At 36.6% G+C, this 19,020-nt stretch overlaps 1 protein-coding gene across 1 annotated transcript; it reads left to right on the top strand.

The window, feature by feature from the left end:
* Positions 1-11,875: 11,875 nt before the first annotated feature.
* LOC307164630 (uncharacterized protein) lies at positions 11,876-17,622 on the top strand (the record flags this gene model as incomplete). The annotated part of the gene is made up of 4 exons (XM_079881648.1): positions 11,876-11,930; positions 13,836-15,205; positions 16,627-16,711; positions 16,994-17,622. The coding sequence occupies 2 exons, from the start codon at positions 11,876-11,878 to the stop codon at positions 14,741-14,743; spliced, it is 963 nt and encodes a 320-aa protein (XP_079737774.1). The 3' UTR covers positions 14,744-15,205; positions 16,627-16,711; positions 16,994-17,622.
* Between the last annotated feature and the right edge of the window lie 1,398 nt (positions 17,623-19,020).

Here is a 19,020-nt window from a genome sequence, read left to right as displayed (position 1 = left end):
CTGGTCAAATAAATAAATAAATTTTGCGTAATTATACTGCCTTTTCTCTGTAAAATATAAATAAATAAATAAGTGTTCATCAAGCCTTCCATCAACATAATAGACAAAGGGGGAGAACAGAAAGCAGGAGACAATTTCATCCCCAAAAAAATATATATAGAGTTTAATGAATAAATGTTTATTGAATTAAAATTGTAATTATTGTCTCACAATATCATCGTATGCCACTGAAAACATTAATATGGAGACATTGACTGGTCTCTAACTTATTTGTGAAGACACATAACAAGTTAATGTTCCATTAAGTAAAAGTGAAGTTAAATCTATTATTAAGGAAAATATTATTAAAGAGTGGCAGGAAAAATGGAATACAGATAATAAGGGGCGGCATTTATATAATATTAAAAAATGGTAGATACTAAGAAAAGTATAAACGGTAGAAATAGGAAAGAAGAGGTCATAATGACTAGGATGAGACTTGGACACTCAGGACTGAACGCATCGCTCTTTATAATTGGAGTTCACGAGACTGGTTTATGTGAGAATTGTGGGAAGAAAGAAACAGTGGAGCATGTGATATATGATTGTAAAAGGTATGATGAGGAACGAAAGGAATTGATATCATTTAAACGAAAGAGGGAACCCAGATAGCAACATTATTTCGGCCCGGATCCGGCCCACATCCGGCACTTGTGGAATACGGATCTGGCCCACATGCAGCGTGGAATGACGGCACTTGTGTGGCCCACTACTGTTTGCCAGATCTGGGCCACAAGCAGGCCATAGCAATGCCACATGTCAGCCAAGAGCAAAGAAATAAACCAGAACTGGACCTTATCTGAGCCACAAAACCTGTGTATATTAAATATGGAGTCATCTCAGCCTTAATAAGCCTGTTAACAAGCAGAATCATTGAAGGAAAGAAGAGAACAGAAAAAGAGTTGAGCAGAAACACAAGAACTACAACTGACTTCAGACACAGCCTTAGAGGAAATCAACTGAAGAGAAAAGAAGACATTAAATCTGTGAAGATCTCAGCAGAGGAGGATTAAACAACTCCACAAACAGCATTACCAGCTTCACTTATTACTAACCAGACTGACTTTATTTCTGTCAGACGTCTACAGAAGTTTTTATTGAGAATTAACAGAGGTTTAACTCTGTGTTTCATTTGAAGTCACCATAAGAGTGATTGGTGTTTCCATTAGTTAGCCTCTTAACTCTTAATATATATTAACACTTAGTCTTTTTTGGCGGCTGTGACAGTGTGTTTGTCAAACACATTTGCAGCAGCAAAGAAAGCTAAAGTGAAGTGAGATCAGGTGATGATGGTTACCTGTTGATGGTTTTATAATCATCATGAAATAACCTCATTCACTGATGTCTTTGGAATCTAACAATTGTGTTGATCCATTAATACTTTCACATTACAAATCCTGTGTTACTGCAGTATGAGAACCAGCAATATTATAACAATCAGTTTAAAGCTTTTAACAAACATTAGATCAAAATATTAGCTCATGCTGACACACACAGATATCAACAAACAGCGTATGAATCTCAACAATGGTGACAATCACAAATATTTTGATAGATTAATTCAGAACATCACTGAAAAGCTACTCATTCACAACAAAAACAACAGCAAAAAATAAAAGCAAATATTTAGAATCAAACAAAATTATAGGACAATTCAGCAGCATCATTTATTAATGTTGCAATGCATGCTGGGAATTTTGTACTATGCTGGTACCCAGCATGCATTGCAGAAAAGTACTTTTGATTGTCACCATTGTTGAGATTCATACGCTGATTGTTGATGTCTGTGTGTGTCGGCATAAGCTAATATTTTGATCTAATGTTTGTTAAAAGCTTTAAACTGATTGTTATAATATTGCTGGTTCTCATACTGCAGTAACACAGGGTTTGTGTTGTGACAATATTAATGGATCAACACAATTGTTAGATTCCAAAGACATCAGTGAATGAGGTTATTTCATGATGAACATAAAATCATCAACAGGTAACCATCATCACCTGATCTCATTTCACTTTATCTTTCTTTGCTGCTGCAAATGTGTTTGACAAACACACTGTCACAGCCGCCAAAAAAGACTAAGAGTTAAGATATATTAAGAGTTAAGAGCCTAACTAATGGAAACACCAATCACTCTTATGGTGACTTTAAATTAAACACATTAGAGTTAAACCTCTGTTAATTCTCAATAAAAACTTCTGTAGACGTCTGACAGAAATAAAGTCAGTCTGGTTAGTAATAAGTGAAGCTGGTAATGCTGTTTGTGGATTTGTTTAATCCTCCTCTGCTGAGATCTTCACAGATTTAATGTCTTCTTTTCTCTTCAGTTGATTTCATCTAAGGCTGTGTCTGAAGTCAGTTGTAGTTCTTGTGTTTCTGCTCGTCTCTTTTTCTGTTTTCTTCTTTCCTTCAGTGATTCTGCTTGTTAACAGGCTTATTAAGGCTGAGATGACTCCATATTTAATATACACAAGTTTTGTGGCTCAGATAAGGTCCAGTTCTGGTTTATTTCTTTGCTCTTGGCTGACATGTGGCATTGCTATGGCCTGCTTCTGGCCCAGATCTGGCAAACAGTAGTGGGCCACACAAGTGCCGTCATTCCACGCTGCATGTGGGCCAGATCCGTATTCCACAAGTGCCGGATGTGGGCCGGATCCGGGCCGAAATAATGTTGCTATCTGGGAAGGTTAATAAGGATTTGGCATAGGCTATTTGTTAGGTTATGATTTTAACAGAGAAAGAGTAGGATACAGAATACTAATAGAATACATATATAATACTGGATTAAGTGAAAGGATTTAATATAAAATAAGGATGCTTTGGACTATTCCAGATTTTATGGTCCAGTCTGGAGGAGCTGAACACACAGCACCAGGTGGGGCTTTAGGAGATGGAATGGGATGGAGCATCAAATAATTATATATATATATATATATATATATATATATATGGATATATATATATATATATATATATGGATATATATGGATATGTGAGAAAGAGGTAAGAGAGAGAGAAAAAAAAAGGTGGTGGCGATATGCACTAAGAATATCAGCAGTGCAAGTAGAGATGGGTGTAATGCCTCAAGTAATTTGTAGGCTCAAGTTAAAGATGAGGTATTTCATAAGCATAAAGGGACACTCGAACACTCACTCACACAGTTAAACTGGTGTTGGAGGACTGTTGGGAATATGGACATAAAAAGTTATCAAGTTTTGGATGGAAGGCCAGTGAGGAAGCCCGGAGAATGGGATTAAGTGATTTCAATGTTGCCCCTACTGTGGCTAGGTCAGCAATTCCTCCTTGGATTTTCCCAATGCCTTTGATTGATATCCAATTGCTTAAAGAAAAGCACAACGATACAAATGGATTAGAAAATTTAGGTATACAGCAATACATTGATCAAACTTATTATAGTGCAGTGCAAATATACACTGATGGTTCAAAAGACCCAGAATTTGGGAAAACCGCAGTAGCGGTATATATTCCACTTTTTAACTGTAACGAAGTTCAATGTTGTATTTGTAAGGAAGGAAGAAGACAGGGGTCGGCGTGACTGAAACACTCCCCAGCCAGCACAGCCATGTGGGGCCCAAATGGGTTTGACCTGGGCTATCTAACTGGGACCCAGCCAGTTTTGTCCTCGGTTTCCATGTTGGCCCCACATGGGTTTGCCCAGATGAAATGAACACTGCTTAGTATGCACAGTACAGGCTGTTTAATGTAACACTTAATCAGTGTTGGAGGTAATGAGATAATTAAGTGATTGAATAATGATTGTGCATTAATGATGAACACCTGCTGTTAACAAGCAGAATCACTGAAGGAAAGAGAAACACAAGAACTACTTCCAGCCACTGCCTTGGATGAAATCAACTGAAGATAAAATACATTAAATCTCTCAAGATCTGATTAAACAACTCCACAAACAGCATTACCAGCTTCACTTATTAGTAACCAGACTGACTTTATTTCTGTCAGACGTCTACAGAAAAGAATTAAGAAGAGGTTTAGATGTTGATTACTTATTTGAAAGTAATAGTTTGATTTGATGTTACCATTGTTGCGATCAGTGTGTGCTTTAGTCAGGCTCTTGACTTTTTAACATTAGTTGTTCTCTGGCAGCTGTGTCTGTTTGTTATGGCGAGAACAGCAAGAGAAAATATGATCAGATGCTGTAAGCTGATTGATGATATGAATATGATCGTCATATAGTGGCTTAACTCATTGATTATTTGTGAGGTTCATACAGTAGTGTGTTATTCATTTTGTTTTATTGTTGTGATTCTACAACAAGAGAATAATAGAATTTAATCAGAACGTCAAATTATTTTTAAAACTCCATTTACATATTTTGGGCTCCTCCTAATCTTACTCACACACAGACATCAAGAATCAACATATGAATCTCAACAATGGTGACATGCTTCATGCTGCAATGCATTCTGGGAGCCATGGATAAGTTTTGTATGATGCACTCAGAATGCATTGCAGCATGAAGCATGTCACCATTGTTGAGATTCATATGCTGATTCTTGATGTCTCTGTGCAAGTGGAACTTTCTGTAGTCCAACATGTGTAAATGGTGTTTTAAAAATCATTTGATGTTCTGATTAAACTGTGCTGGATCTCTTGCTGTAGAATCACAACAATAAAACAAAATGAATAACATACTACCCGTATGAACCTCACAAATAATCAATGAGTTAAGCCACTATATGATGAGTATATTCTTATCATCAATCAGCTTACAGCATCTGATTATATTTTCTCTTGCTGTTCTCTTCATAACAAACAGACACAGCTGCCAGAGAAAAACTAATGTTAAAAAGTCAAGAGCCTGACTAAAGCACACACTGATCGCCACAATGGTAACATCAAATCAAACTATTACTTTCAAATAAGTAATCAACATCTAAACCTCTTCTTAATTCTTTTCTGTAGACGTCTGACAGAAATAAAGTCAGTCTGGTTAGTAATAAGTGAAGCTGGTAATGCTGTTTGTGGAGTTGTTTAATCAGATCTTGAGAGATGTAATGTATTTTATCTTCAGTTGATTTCATCCAATGCAGTGGCTGGAAGTAGTTCTTGTGTTTCTCTTTCCTTCAGTGATTCTGCTTGTTAACAGCAGGTGTTCATCATTAATGCACAATCATTATTCAATCACTTAATTATCTCATTACCTCCAACACTGATTAAGTGTTACATTAAACAGCCTGTACTGTGCATACTAAGCAGTGTTCATTTCATCTGGGCAAACCCATGTGGGGCCAACATGTAAACCGAGGACAAAACTGGCTGGGTCCCAGTTAGATAGCCCAGGTCAAACCCATTTGGGCCCCACATGGCTGTGCTGGCTGGGTCACTTTATTAAAGAAAACAAATAAACAAAAAGGGCGCACGTAGCGCATTCACCGTGCCATGCACAGCAACAACAAATATAAACAATAAAGACAGCTTCCACTCGACAACAGTGTGTGTGTGAGGTTCCAGTCCAAACTCTCTCTCTCATCTCCTCCCGCATGCCGGCTTATATCTGGTCTCTCCACGCCAATCACTGCAATCAGACACAGGTGTTCATCATTTTGCACTTGACCTACTTACTCACCGATCGGCCCCCTCCTTTCTCTCCGGCTACAGACTTCGCAAACCACGCCCCCCTCGCCACATTAACATTAGAATGTCAAAAAGAATATCAGATCATATTTGGGTATTCACTGCAAAAATAATAGCAATATGTCTAGCACTTCAGTGGATAGAAGAAACACAACCAACAAGGGCAGTGATTTGTACAGATTCTCTATCAGCTCTAGGAAAGTGGAGCATCCTCAGCAAGACATGATAAACGAAGTAATGCAGAGTCTTTACAGAACAAGACTGGACTTCTGGTAAATCTTGTATGGGTTCCATCGCACATGGGTGTGAAAGGAAATGAGGAGGCTGACAATCTGGCTAAACAGACATTAAATCATTCACAAACTGAAATTGAAGTGGCATTAGGTAAAACAGAAATTAAAGTGATAATAGCGAAACAAATACAGGAAATTTGGCAGAAGGAATGGAATGAAGGAACAAAAGGTAGACATTGTTATTGCATTCAAGAAAAAGTTGGTTCAGAGAGAAGAAGATTCGGAAACAGGAAAGAGGACGTTTTAATAACGAGAATGTGTATTGGACATTGTTTATTAAATCAATGCTTACAAAGAATTGGTAAACATGAGAATGGAAATTGTGATAAATGTGGGTTAGCTGAAACTGTAGAACATGTGCTTATAGAGTGTGAAGCTTATGAAAGAGAGCGGTCCCAGTTAAGACACGCTTTAAGAAATATAGAAATCAATGAGCTGACACTTCAGGTTCTCCTAGGAGAAGGTACCTAACAATCAAGAATTTATCATGAGTTATTTATATTTTTAAAGGAAATCCTGTTTCCTTTAAAAATATAAATAACTCATGATAAATTCTTATTCTTCTATTTAATAGAATGTAAAACAACGTTCTGTGTAGACTTATATATATAATTTTTTTTTATAAACTTCCTTTCCAATATGCGATTCACACTCCATTCCAGTAGGTGGCGGGAATGCACCTTTTACGTTGGTTTGCCAACCGCCATTAAATCCTAGAAGAAGATGATCATGCAACGCGCCAAAAAAACGCAAAAACGGAAGAAGTCTTCTGAGCTAAGGAGAGCAGTTCACGGTATTTCTCATATTTACACAACCATCATACACACTTTATACAGTTTGATTAAGCGACGGACTCATTTCTGTGTTGTTTTCATCGATCACAGCGATACTTGTGCGTCTTTTCTGGCGACTTCTACTGAAATAAACATTTAGTGCAGCAGCAGCGAGCATGAGGAGAATATGTTGAGTTCATTCAGACCTGAGCGATTTTGTTTTCGTTTGTGTGATTGTCTCGATGTTTGTGTGAGAACTGTTACTGAATGTCAAGTCAAAAGTTGGGAATTGATGGGAAGTTTTGCAACTGCCGTTTTATTTTATCAAAAATCTAAATATATTTTAGATATTGTCATTATGCTGCTGTAGTTATTTAGGTGAGGTAATTAAAGCTCCAATATGTAGGAATTTTGTAATAAAATTTCCGAAAATAACTTGCACAGTGTGATATATTTCCTCCAGTTGTGTACTTACAATATTTCAAAAGTCTCCAAAGATTTTTTATTTCAGAGAAATTCCGATTTTAAATAACTGGCCGTCCCGGAAAAGAAACGTCGCCTCTCAGTGACGCAATGTCCTTGTTTTCCGGTGTGGACCATGTGATCGGATATTCCACCACACCGGATTTTTTTATTTTTTTTTACAACAACTTTATTGAGTTTTTTTTCTTATCACAATAAACAATAACGACGTCTGACAAAGAAGAAAAATAAATCAAATAAAAAATATGACCCACCACACCGGAATATCACATGGTCAAATGCGGAAGTGGTGGTTATAGATGGTTATAGCTGTTATGGATCACGATTACTCTTTGGCGAGTATTGAAGTGCCAACAAAACGAAAGCGTCCATATTCTGATACACGCAGACTGTGTGACAAACGGAGGAATAAAACCTGGATAAATATCGGCCAGGCGTTTTCGAGATGGAGAGAGCTGCGCGACTATCTTGGACTTGACGGCTCTCGCGAGTGTATTGATAGACAGGTAAGACATGCAACTGTCAATAATAGCACTTATAAACAAAGTTATATTGCTCTTTGTACTTCGGTAAGGCTTTTTATCACGTGTGGTGACCGAGATTATGGCAGTACAATTAAATACAATCGGATATGTGTTGTTAAAAATATATATTTAGTCATTACTTGCAAATGTTCGTTCAAATTTACTTTTAGATATTGGTTTGAAAACGTTAAACAACACGGCATTAACCATAAAAACGTAAAACTGCACAACATTAACCCAACAAATCATTTGACAAATAACGTTAGCTGTAAGTTGAAACGGGATAATATAGCATAACATTTCACGTTCCTTGCAGTTCATTAATTATGATAACATAAAATAATACGATCAGACATACAGGTAATACAAAAACAAATAAATTACCTCATCCGTGATCATGATTCATTAATTCCATTTAGATACATCGCTAGATGGTGAAAACGCATTAAAAACGACATCTCCCATCGTCACCTCCTTCATAGCGTCATCAAGCTTCGCCTTTGTTATTGTTGGAAACTGCGCCCTCTTGTGGTCAAATACCAAAGTCACATACTGGAGCTTTAAGATGAATGCCATAGTGTTTGTTTTTGTATTTTTTAAAATGTTTTATCCATGTCATGTTGTGAGAAAGCTAGATATCAGCCTGTTAGGATTGAATGAAGATTTTGTCATTCATTATAATTAATATTCAAAAGAGTCATTCGGTTAAACCGAAATTTTGGTTATAATGAATGACTTTGTCATATTTGTACATATCTGGAATAAATAAATACAACATTTTATTAATAAAAAATGTGCAGAGTATATTATTATAAAATTTAAAATATAATTTTGACCTTTTTATAGATTTATAATTAGGCTTATATCACTTCTGGGCAAGGATCAGTGCTGATCCTGTTAAAAAAGAACAGATGCTCGCCAAAAGAAGGGAAAGGTATCATTTGTTTTTATTATTTATATTATTATATTTAGGGCTGGCTGGGTATCGTTAAAAAAAATTCTATAACAATACCGATACCTTGATTTCGATACCGGTTCCTGAACGATACTTTTTCGATACCAATTTTATGAAATTTTATAAAAACTTTAGTGTAGCTCTATTAAATAGTATATTTATGTTAAACGATTTTAAATAGAATGATTAGTGACCTGTTCAGAATAAGTATAGCAGTAACCGGCAATCAGAAGTATGATAATTCATTTTAGTTTAAAATCCAATAAGTTTTAAAGTGGTTTCTGAACGGTTAATTAATAGCCTACTACCGGTAAATGCAGCATCTATGAATGAACTTGAGGCATGCAGACCGGCTGCTGCAGGGCTTTAAAGGGATACTCCACTTTTTTTGGAAATGGGCTCATTTTACAACTCCCCCAGAGTTAAACAGTTGAGTTTTACTGTTTTCGAATCCATTCAGCCGAGTTTCTGATATTTAGAAGAAAATCAGTAACCAGACAGTTTCTGGTCTCATTGACTTCAATGAGACCAGAAACTGTCTGGTTACTGATATTCTTGTTGCTGACTTCTGTGTTGGTCCGAATTTTTTTTCAGTAAGGATGCATTAAAGTGATCAAAAATGACCTTAAAACGTGTAATGTTACAAAAGATTTCCGTTTCAAATAAATGCTGTTCTTTTGAATTTTTTATTCATCAAAGAATCATGAAAAAATTTATCAGTTTTCAAAAACTGTTTTCATATTTCTGAAGGATCATGTGAAACTGAAGTAATGATTTTGAAAATTCAGCTTTGACATCACAGGAATAAATTACATTTTGAAATATATTCAAATAAGATTTTAAATTGTAATACTATTCCACAATGTTACACGTTTTACTGTATTTTTGATCAAACAAATTCAACTTTGGTGAGCATGAGCTCTTTATAAAAAAATATGTTGTTCCTTATGTACATGTATAAGGAATATTTTGTTCCTTTGTGCTTTTTTTGTGCCTTTGTGCACTGGCTAGGGAGCATGAGTCAAACTGAAAAAATAAAACCAAAGTTTTTCTGAGGTAATGTCTTATGTAATCTTGTTAAAATGGATTTCATAAAATTGGTATAGAAAAAAGTATCGTTCAGGAACCGGTATCGAAATCAAGGTATCGGTATTGGTATCGAAATTTTTTGAACGATACCCAGCCCTATTTATAGCCTAGCAGCTCATTGTTTAACAATTTAAACACTTGTTCCAAGACCAATTAAATGCTTTAATGTTTTAGGACCCTATCTTGCACCCAGCGCAATTGACTTGTACACCGATGCATGTATTATTCCTATTTTGCACCCCCACACAGCGGACTTTTCCCTCCACAGACGCACGGCGGTAAATTTGGAAATTAACTTGCGCTCCCGGGGCGGTTCAGCGCAAAGAGGAGGCGTGTTCCTGCACAAACGTTCCCTGGTGCTATTTTGCAGGTTTAGAAAACAATTCCACCACTGACCAGGAAATACCTCGTCTTAAGTCAGTGGCGCGTTACGCATGTTATTCAGATGCTATTTTAAGGGTGCATGCTTGGCCATAATCAATGTAGCATGTGCACAACGCGCATACACTTTGATTGTCTCATCTACACACAGACGAAGCAATTTTCATTTTTTGCAAATCATACATTATTACAAGGAATTAACACACGAGGGAAATCATTGTTGTGTCCATGAAGATGTGAAAAAAATAGGCATAAATCTAGCTTACACATTTACCCAAATTATCATACGCCTGTTTAACCTAAGCTAATTTGGATGGGTTTCTCCATTCCCAATGTCACTTCTCTGTGTTTTACGGCCCTGACGAGAACGTTAGTCTCCTCGGCTGTGAATCGCTCCTGGCAAATCCGCCGTTATAATAGGAATCCGCCATGGAACAAGCGTGCCTGCTCTTAAAGGGAATGTGAGATGTCGCTCTGATTGGTTTATTTCACGTTACGCCCAAACCACACCTATGAATAATGAAGCTACTTCAGACCAACACATAGATTTGCGTCGGGCGCAAGAGTCATTTATCCCGCCGGTATAATAGCAACATCGTCCGAGATCCGCCCACAAAGTTACTTGCGTTTCGCGTTTGATACCTGCGTTTCAGATCGTTAAAATAGGGCCCCTACTGTTTTAATTAATATAATTTGCGATATGAGTTATGTTCATTCCAATATCAAAATGTTTTAATGTTTGAAGTAGCCTACTTTTTACATTAATAGCCTATTATATTAACAATATTGTTAATATATATTAACGATAAAATGTGCTTTTGAAGCTATTTGTGTCTATTTATTGTCTTAAATATTCATAATGTCAAGGGCAGCAGGACATGGTCATCCGGTATAACCAGCCTTGGTCATTCGGTAAAACCGATATAGTAAATATTTAAATGGAATAATATTGTTTTTAATAACTAAAATCTTGAAAAATGGTTTCAAATATAGTTATATCGCCATTCTATTTTTTACACTTTTAAAAACCTTATTCGTCAATGACCCTACTACAAAAAAACTCATTAACTTCAATGTTAAACACTGTAGTGTGACCAAATTCAGTTCACACATCAATGCTCTCCTACTACAACACTTAGTGTGATAAAACGTGCTTTTGCATATTTTATACTATGAAACTTACAGCTGCTTATTTCAGGCCGGGAAGGAAATGCTCAAATATGGTAAAGCCCTTAGCCTCATGTTCACTGTTTAAAACACACGTATGTGTATTGATTACATTTGAGGTGTAGGCTATACTGTATGTTCGAGACTGGACTCTGGATTTGCGTTTGCAAAAGCGCTTGACTTTGTTATTTGAAGAATAAAGTTTATTTTCTGGCATCAAAACCCCAAGACTTCAGGAGGGATTTTAAGTGAAAGACTCCACAACAATATTTGAATGAATAAGGAGACTAATTTTAGGGTTATGAGTTGAATGAGCATCAGTTACTTAATGATAGACGGATAGATACAAATGCTTAGAAGTGTCATTTAGTATAAAAACAAACTCACTAACTGATGTATTCTTGATTTTGTCAGATAAGCTCCTCCCACAGCAATCACATCATCAGTGAAGTTCCACCCACTGTAATTCTCCAATAAATGCTGTAAATTCCCATCAGCTACAAGTGAAGACGAGCATCAGGAAGAGCTGAAATCTTATTAAAGAGGACAGTGAGAACATGAGTGATCCACCCTGCAGAATGAAACACACTGAAGATCCTGAAGAACAAAGAGGTTGGTGTTTATTCTTCATTTATTCATGATGCTGAAGAACATTCATGTTAGAAACATTCAAGCACTTCTTCACATTTAGTTAAACAGGTAAACTATGAAATTGGTACAAAAATTTCATTTTTGGTTTTCAAAAAAAGGTCAGTAACGCGAGGTGTTCATATCGTGAGGTGTTCATACCAAGAAATGTTCATATTTATTGTCAAAATTAGGTTAAACTAAATGTTATTTTAGCTCTTTTACTTTTAATTTATATCTGGTTCACATTTTTTCTTCTATGTTAAAAATTTTGGACTTTTCATAGTTTACAACAATTGTTTAGTTTTTTTGTTTTGTTGCAACACACATTCTGTATCAAGTAAATGAACTAGCTAGACTGGCAGACAGAGTTGTAAGCGTAATGTAATGTCATTCACCATTGTTTTGTGGCTCTTTTTTTTTTTAAGTATCAGTTCAGGCACAGGTACTGTTTTAAAAAAGTATCGATTTGGCACTGGTATTTTAAAAAACCCAAACAATACCCAACCCTAATTATTCATAGTTATAGAGATCAGTCTTCTTATAATATCTTAGGTAACAGGGTTGATGAATGTGGCAACACTGTGCAATTTGTGTAGTTGGATTGAGATTATTTTCTTGTCCTCCCATCATGCTCTAAAAAGAGCCCAGACGGTTAGTGATCAACCATACTGTTTTTTATAACCAATACCTAGGGTTGCACCGATATGAAAATTTTGTCCGATGTTTTGAACCAGTGGTGGAGGAAGTACTGAATCTCAGTACTTAAGTAAAAGTACAAATAACCGGGGAAATAATTACTTTAGTAAAAGTATAAGTACCACAATGACAACCCTACTTAAAGAGATACGTCAGGATTTAGCATTAAAAGAGAACTCCGGTCAATTTTATTTGTAAATTTGGAGTGCTGTCAATACAGAGAACAATGACAAAAATCGGTGTTGCCTACACCGTGTTATCCTCTTTTTAAAATTTGCACCCTGTTGACTTCAATGGGGCAAGTACTAAACCTGCTTTTAGCCTCTTCACATCCTTGATGTGTCATTACAAGTGCACAGAAAATGTGAGTGATTCCTTCAGAGTGAACACGAGTGAATCTGACTGCAGTAGATGTGAAAGAAATGAATAAAAGTGATGTTAATTCAGCCAGCGCACATACCTGTATTTACTTCCTGTTTTCGGTCGAAGTCCATAGTAGTCGATTGTCGAGTTCACGCGCGTGATCATAGGGAACAGGATGAACAGGATGAACTATCCATTTGAGCAGATATTCTCAGAACACCACACAGCACCTTCTTCAGCTGTCCTGACTCTCTGTGGTCATTAAAAATCCCAAGATGTCTTTCGAAAAAGAGTAGGAGTGTAACCCCAGCATTCCGGCCAAATTTGCCCAGTGGCCTCTGTCCATCATGGCCTCCTAATCATCCCCATAAAAATATATAATGGCTTCATCACTCTGTCTCCTCTCCACCAGTAAGCTGGTGCGTCCTGGCACAATATGGCTGCCGTCTATGGATAATCCGACCCTGCCCCTTCTATGTAAAAGCGCGATATAAATGTAATGAATTATTATTATTATTATTAATTAACAACAATAAATCCAAAATATAATAATATACAGTCTTTTCCACTTGACTGCATAAAGTTTGTGTTCTTGTAATTCAACTAAGATGCCACAGTGTGACGTTTCTGTGGCAAGCAGAGCGGGAATTGGATTTGCCCAACTCAAACTGGAACACATGGAAACTTGTTTATTTAACTTTATTTAATTAATAGAAAAAAATAAACAGCAAAATGGTAATGTTTTATATCTTTTGTCTACATTTATGTCCTTTCACCTCATTTTTTTTTTCTCTTTGTATGATTTTTATGATTTTTTTTCCACTTCAGATCTGATGGAAGAGAAGGAGGAGAGTGAAGAACACTTGCGTCGCTCAAAGAATAAACAGACATTTTTAAAGAAAAGAAGAGCCAAGAAATATACAACCTGCACTCAGTGTGGAAAGAGTTTCACAACCAAACATCTTAAGCTTCACATGAGAGTTCATACAGGAGAGAAGCCATTCACGTGTGATCAGTGTGGAAAGAGTTTCACTATTAAAAGTCAGATGAAGATACACATGATGATCCACACTGGAGAAAAGCCGTACGCATGTGATCAGTGTGGAAAGAGTTTCACACAATCATCATATCTTAATCTTCACATGAGGATCCACACCGGAGAGAAACCGTTCTCATGTGATCAATGCGGGAAAACATTTCTTTGTGCATCAAACCTGAAGAACCACCTGGCAGTTCATATGAAGGAGAAGCCACATTCATGTTCTGTGTGTGGAAAGAGTTTTTCACTGCTGCAACATTTAAAAGTACATCAAAAAATTCACATTGGTGTGAGAGAGTACATGTGCTTTGAGTGTGAGAAGACTTTTACTACAGCGCAATGTTTAAAACTGCACCAGAGGATCCACAGCGGAGAAAAACCTTACAAGTGTTCACACTGTGACAAGACATTCAGTGTGTCATCACATCTGAAAACACATGAGAGGATCCACACTGGAGAAAACCCTTACAAGTGTTCACATTGTGACAAGAGATTCAGTCAGCCATCATCTCTGAAATCACATGAGAGGATCCACACTGGAGAGAAGCCGTACACGTGTGATCAGTGTGGAAAGAGTTTCACTATTAAAAGTCACCTGAAGAGACACATGAAGATCCATACAGTGGAGAGAAGTCGAATGTATGCCATCAGTGTGGGAAGAGTTTCTCCCAATCAGAAAACCTTAAAGTACACATGAGGATCCACACCGGAGAGAAGCCGTTCTCATGTGATCAATGCGGGAAAACATTTCTTAATGCATCACACCTGAAGACACACCTGACAGTTCATACGAAGGAGAAGCCTTATTCATGTTCTGTGTGGAAAGAGTTTTAAAGTGCGGCAAAATTTAAAAGTACATCAAAAAATTCACACTGGTGTGAGAGAGTACATGTGCTTTGAGTGTGAGAAGACTTTTACTACAGCGCAATGTTTGAAACTGCACCAGATGATTCACACTGGAGAAAAACCTTACAAGTGTTCACACTGTGACAAGAGATTCAGTCGATCAGCACATCTGAAAAGACACGAGAGGATCCACACTGGAGAGAAGCCGCACACGTGATCAGTGTGGAAAGAGTTTCACTATTAAAAGTCACCTGAAGAAACACATGAAGATCCATACAGTGGAGAAACCACATCACCGCAGTCTGAGATCACGGTGAGTAGTTCAGTGCTGAGCATTAAAGTCTCTCCTGTGTAAGTTAGTTTCCTAACAGACATGATGAGCAACAGGACATCTTGGTGGTTGCTTGCTATCCGCTTCACGTTTTTCACATTATTATGAGATATTGAGTTATAATTATAGGAAAGTATCTCATTATTATTATGAGAACATTTATCATTATGAGATGTTAAATCGTTATTATAAGAAAGCACCTCATTATAATGCAATGTTAAGTTATTACAAGAAAGTTTCTAATTATTATAAGATACTAAGTCATAACAACATTTCTCATTATTGTGACTTACATATTTATATTTTTTGCGCAACTGTGATTTAAACAGGCTTCCATACTTTGTCCCACCGACATCATGTGATGAAAACAGATTAAATCAAATCAGCTTTCTGTTTCTAACATCTGCTTGTTATTATTAATTTCATTAATTAGTTGCAGCCCTAGTTCATTGAAGTTGGTTTTGATCATTAAAAATAATTGAAGAATAATTGTTTGTTGCTGTGGCTTCGACAAAACCTGATTATCCATGTTATACTGCATGATTTGAAGATCTTTAGTTACAGATGTCACAGTTCTGTTAGTTTCATTTTCATGGATTTTAGTTTGTTTTCTCAGTCACATGTTCTCCTTTGTCTTAGTTTTCCCACCAACATTATGTTGTAGCAAATTCTAAGTCCTCAAATCGGGTCCTTTTCTTATCACTAGGTAGCCAATCAGCTATCTTTCTCTTCTTGCTCCACCTCAAGATCTCGCTACCGTTAGCATCATCTTTCCCGGAGACATTTTTCTATTGGTGGAAAAATCTTTGGCCATTCCCATTTTTAAGGAATATCTCGGGTCACATGATTCTCTGCACCTGCAGTGTTGTAATGCCATCCATCATTTTTAATTAACGTTTTTAGTACCATCTTATCAACTACCTATACACATCTTCTCTCTGAGCTTATTAGGTACTCTTTCATCCTTACAGACCCCTTGACCTAATTTAACCTGATTTATCCTGATTTAACCTGGGTTCTGACTGAGACACAGCAATACAGACTTTTACATGAGGCAAAGGAAAATCTCCAACATTATCTGTTGTCATCGCCATTGATTAGATCTGCACAGGTGTTTGTTATTATACCCTCATTTGCCTTTTCAGTTCTCATTTGTCTGGTCACTTTTTCACTTTTCTGGTCAAACAGCGGTTGGTTTCATTTGCCTATCTTGTATTACCTTCTGAGTGGATAAAGACGTTATACCTGATCTTCATCGTGTGTGTCTTGCAACCATTTGTGACAGGATCAATGTCACTATTATTATTATTATTATTTATTTATTTATTTATTTATTTTAAATATGTGATTTATCATTTATCATCTCTCATCATGCCTATTATAATTTTTGGCAATTCTACCAGAAAGCATCTGGAAGGAGAGGACAGAGAGAACGCCAGTGATCCAGAACCTGCAGAATGAAACATCATGATACTGAAGAACAAAGAGGTTTGGTGTTTATTCTTGATTTCTCATTCATACATCATGATGAAGAACATGATGATGCTCACTAGATTTACATTGTTTCATGACCAAACTAGTGATTTATAACACAAATCATCTTCATGATATTAAAATAGATCATAATCGTGCACAGCAGTTGTTGACCAGATATGATGGGATTAAAATGACTATTAAACTCATCAGTGATCTTGACTTTGACTTGGCTTCACTTTTCATTTCACATTTGTCTCTCATTTGAAATCTCACTTGATTTAATGTTTCTTTTAGACCTGATGGATGTGAACAAGAAAGGAAAAACAAAAGCCAAAAAAATCTGTCCCCTGCCCTCAGTGTAAAAAAACGCTTCACATGAAAATCAAGTCTGAAGATTCACATGAGATTTCACACTGGGAAGAAGGAAATCACATCTTCTCATTCTGAAGAAAGACCATTTAACTGATCAGTGCGGTAAACAGTTTCATTGGGCATCAGTCCTGAAGAAACACTTGAAGATTCACACAAAGGAGAATATTCATTCGTAATATTACAGCAGAAAAGACCCGGCGGTGTGTTTCAGTGCAGAAGTCCTTCACTACAGAAGATGAACTAAAGTGCCAGAAAGTCACACTGGAGAAGAAGGCCATAACATTTTAAGAGAGACCTAAATCTGATATACATTTTTAACTAGTTTTTCATTAGAACATCTACTTTCTCCTCTTCCATGCAAACGCAAGATATACTTTCATTTGTCTTTGAAACTGGACACTTCTCTTCTTCTCTTGAGATGCTTTGGCTATTATTGGTCAGTAAAGAGAGAGATCTGTCTCATTCGCTTTCACTTTTAACAATATACAATGTACAATAATGTTTGTATTTGCTTAAAGTAATGATTGATTAAACTCATTACTCAATTTTTATCAACATCTCATTGTTATTGTCTGTTTTTATTTTCTGCTGATTCTGATTGAATCAGGAATAATTTTAGTTCTGAAAGCCATGAAGAATCCTGATATAATTGCTTTTTGAGCTTTCCATGTTTTAATTTTCTCAAAATAGCTTTTAAATGGCTAATAAATTATATTTCACTGCACACATGACTGACGTTGAATGAGATTGCTATCTGTCTACATTATTAACAGTTTCACCCTTGATATCCAGTATCATATATACATTTCAGAGAGTTTGTTCTAGTCAGTTTGATGTTCATTCACACCATGAGGCTTCATGAAGTCAGAACAATTACTATGAAATTAAATTAAACAACAGGTTTTACAAAATAAACACATGATTACTGTCTCTCTCACCACAGCTTTACACAACCAGCAGAAAGAGAGCAGCGTGAATAAGTGAATAAAGGCGTGTAATCCTTCGTTATTTTTTTTTATACGTGTTTTGATAATCTACCATTTACTGCCGATTACGTCATCACTAGCAATGTTTTATCCATGTCACATTGTGAGAAATAACAGGATTGTCTTTCAATTCCCTAGTGAAAAAAGTATACTTTATTGTATTTGAAATGTATTCCTTTTTTCAATAGTACATTGCAAATATACTAACAAAAACATGTACTATGTTTAAATAGATTAAAAGTGTTATAAACTGCTCCGAGACACGAAGGTTGAGGATCCAAATGCAGTGGAATAACGTACAAGACTTCACAGGGAATGATGAAGTGAACCAGGCTTGTATGAGGTGAACTAAACAATATAATGAGACACAGGTGAATGTGATAATCAGGGATGATGAGTAAGGGCAGTGAATTATGGGAAATGTCGTTGTAAGTGAATAATGATAGTCTGATGTGGAGTGCCCTCAGGTGGCTCTCAAGAGCACTCCAGCTGATGACTGTTACATAGCCCCCACCTCAAAGGAGCAGCTTCCAGATTCTCCTAAAATTCTCCAGGAGGGAGGTGGAGCGGAGGCCTGGGGGTGGGATGGAGGGCCAGGCCCATGGAGCGGAAGAGGGCCTGGAGACTGTGGCAGGACGGGAGGCCAGGGCGGAACAAAATGTTCTGGGTAGCAAAGAGACTATGAGTACTCAAAGTGACCTTTTGTGTACTTCAAGTGTGAAAAGTATGTTCGCAGCTTTGATGAAAATAGAGATAAGCAAAATGTGTGAATAAGAGCAGCAGCTAAAAACAGGAAACTTTTGCAGACGTGATATTGTTCTGTCTAGATAGAATTTATGTTAGACAAGAGATCTTGAACAAAGACGTTTCCTTTTAAGGTAAACCAAGGCGATCTTTTGAGACAGACCAGGATGTGTTAAGGGTATATAGCTGGGCAAAAGGGTTCTAACCTTTGCCTTCTCA

The sequence above is a fragment of the Squalius cephalus genome, assembly GCF_949319135.1.
Source record: "Squalius cephalus genome assembly, chromosome: 1".
NCBI lineage: Eukaryota > Metazoa > Chordata > Actinopteri > Cypriniformes > Leuciscidae > Squalius > Squalius cephalus.
This window is presented reverse-complemented; position numbering and strand designations above follow the sequence as displayed.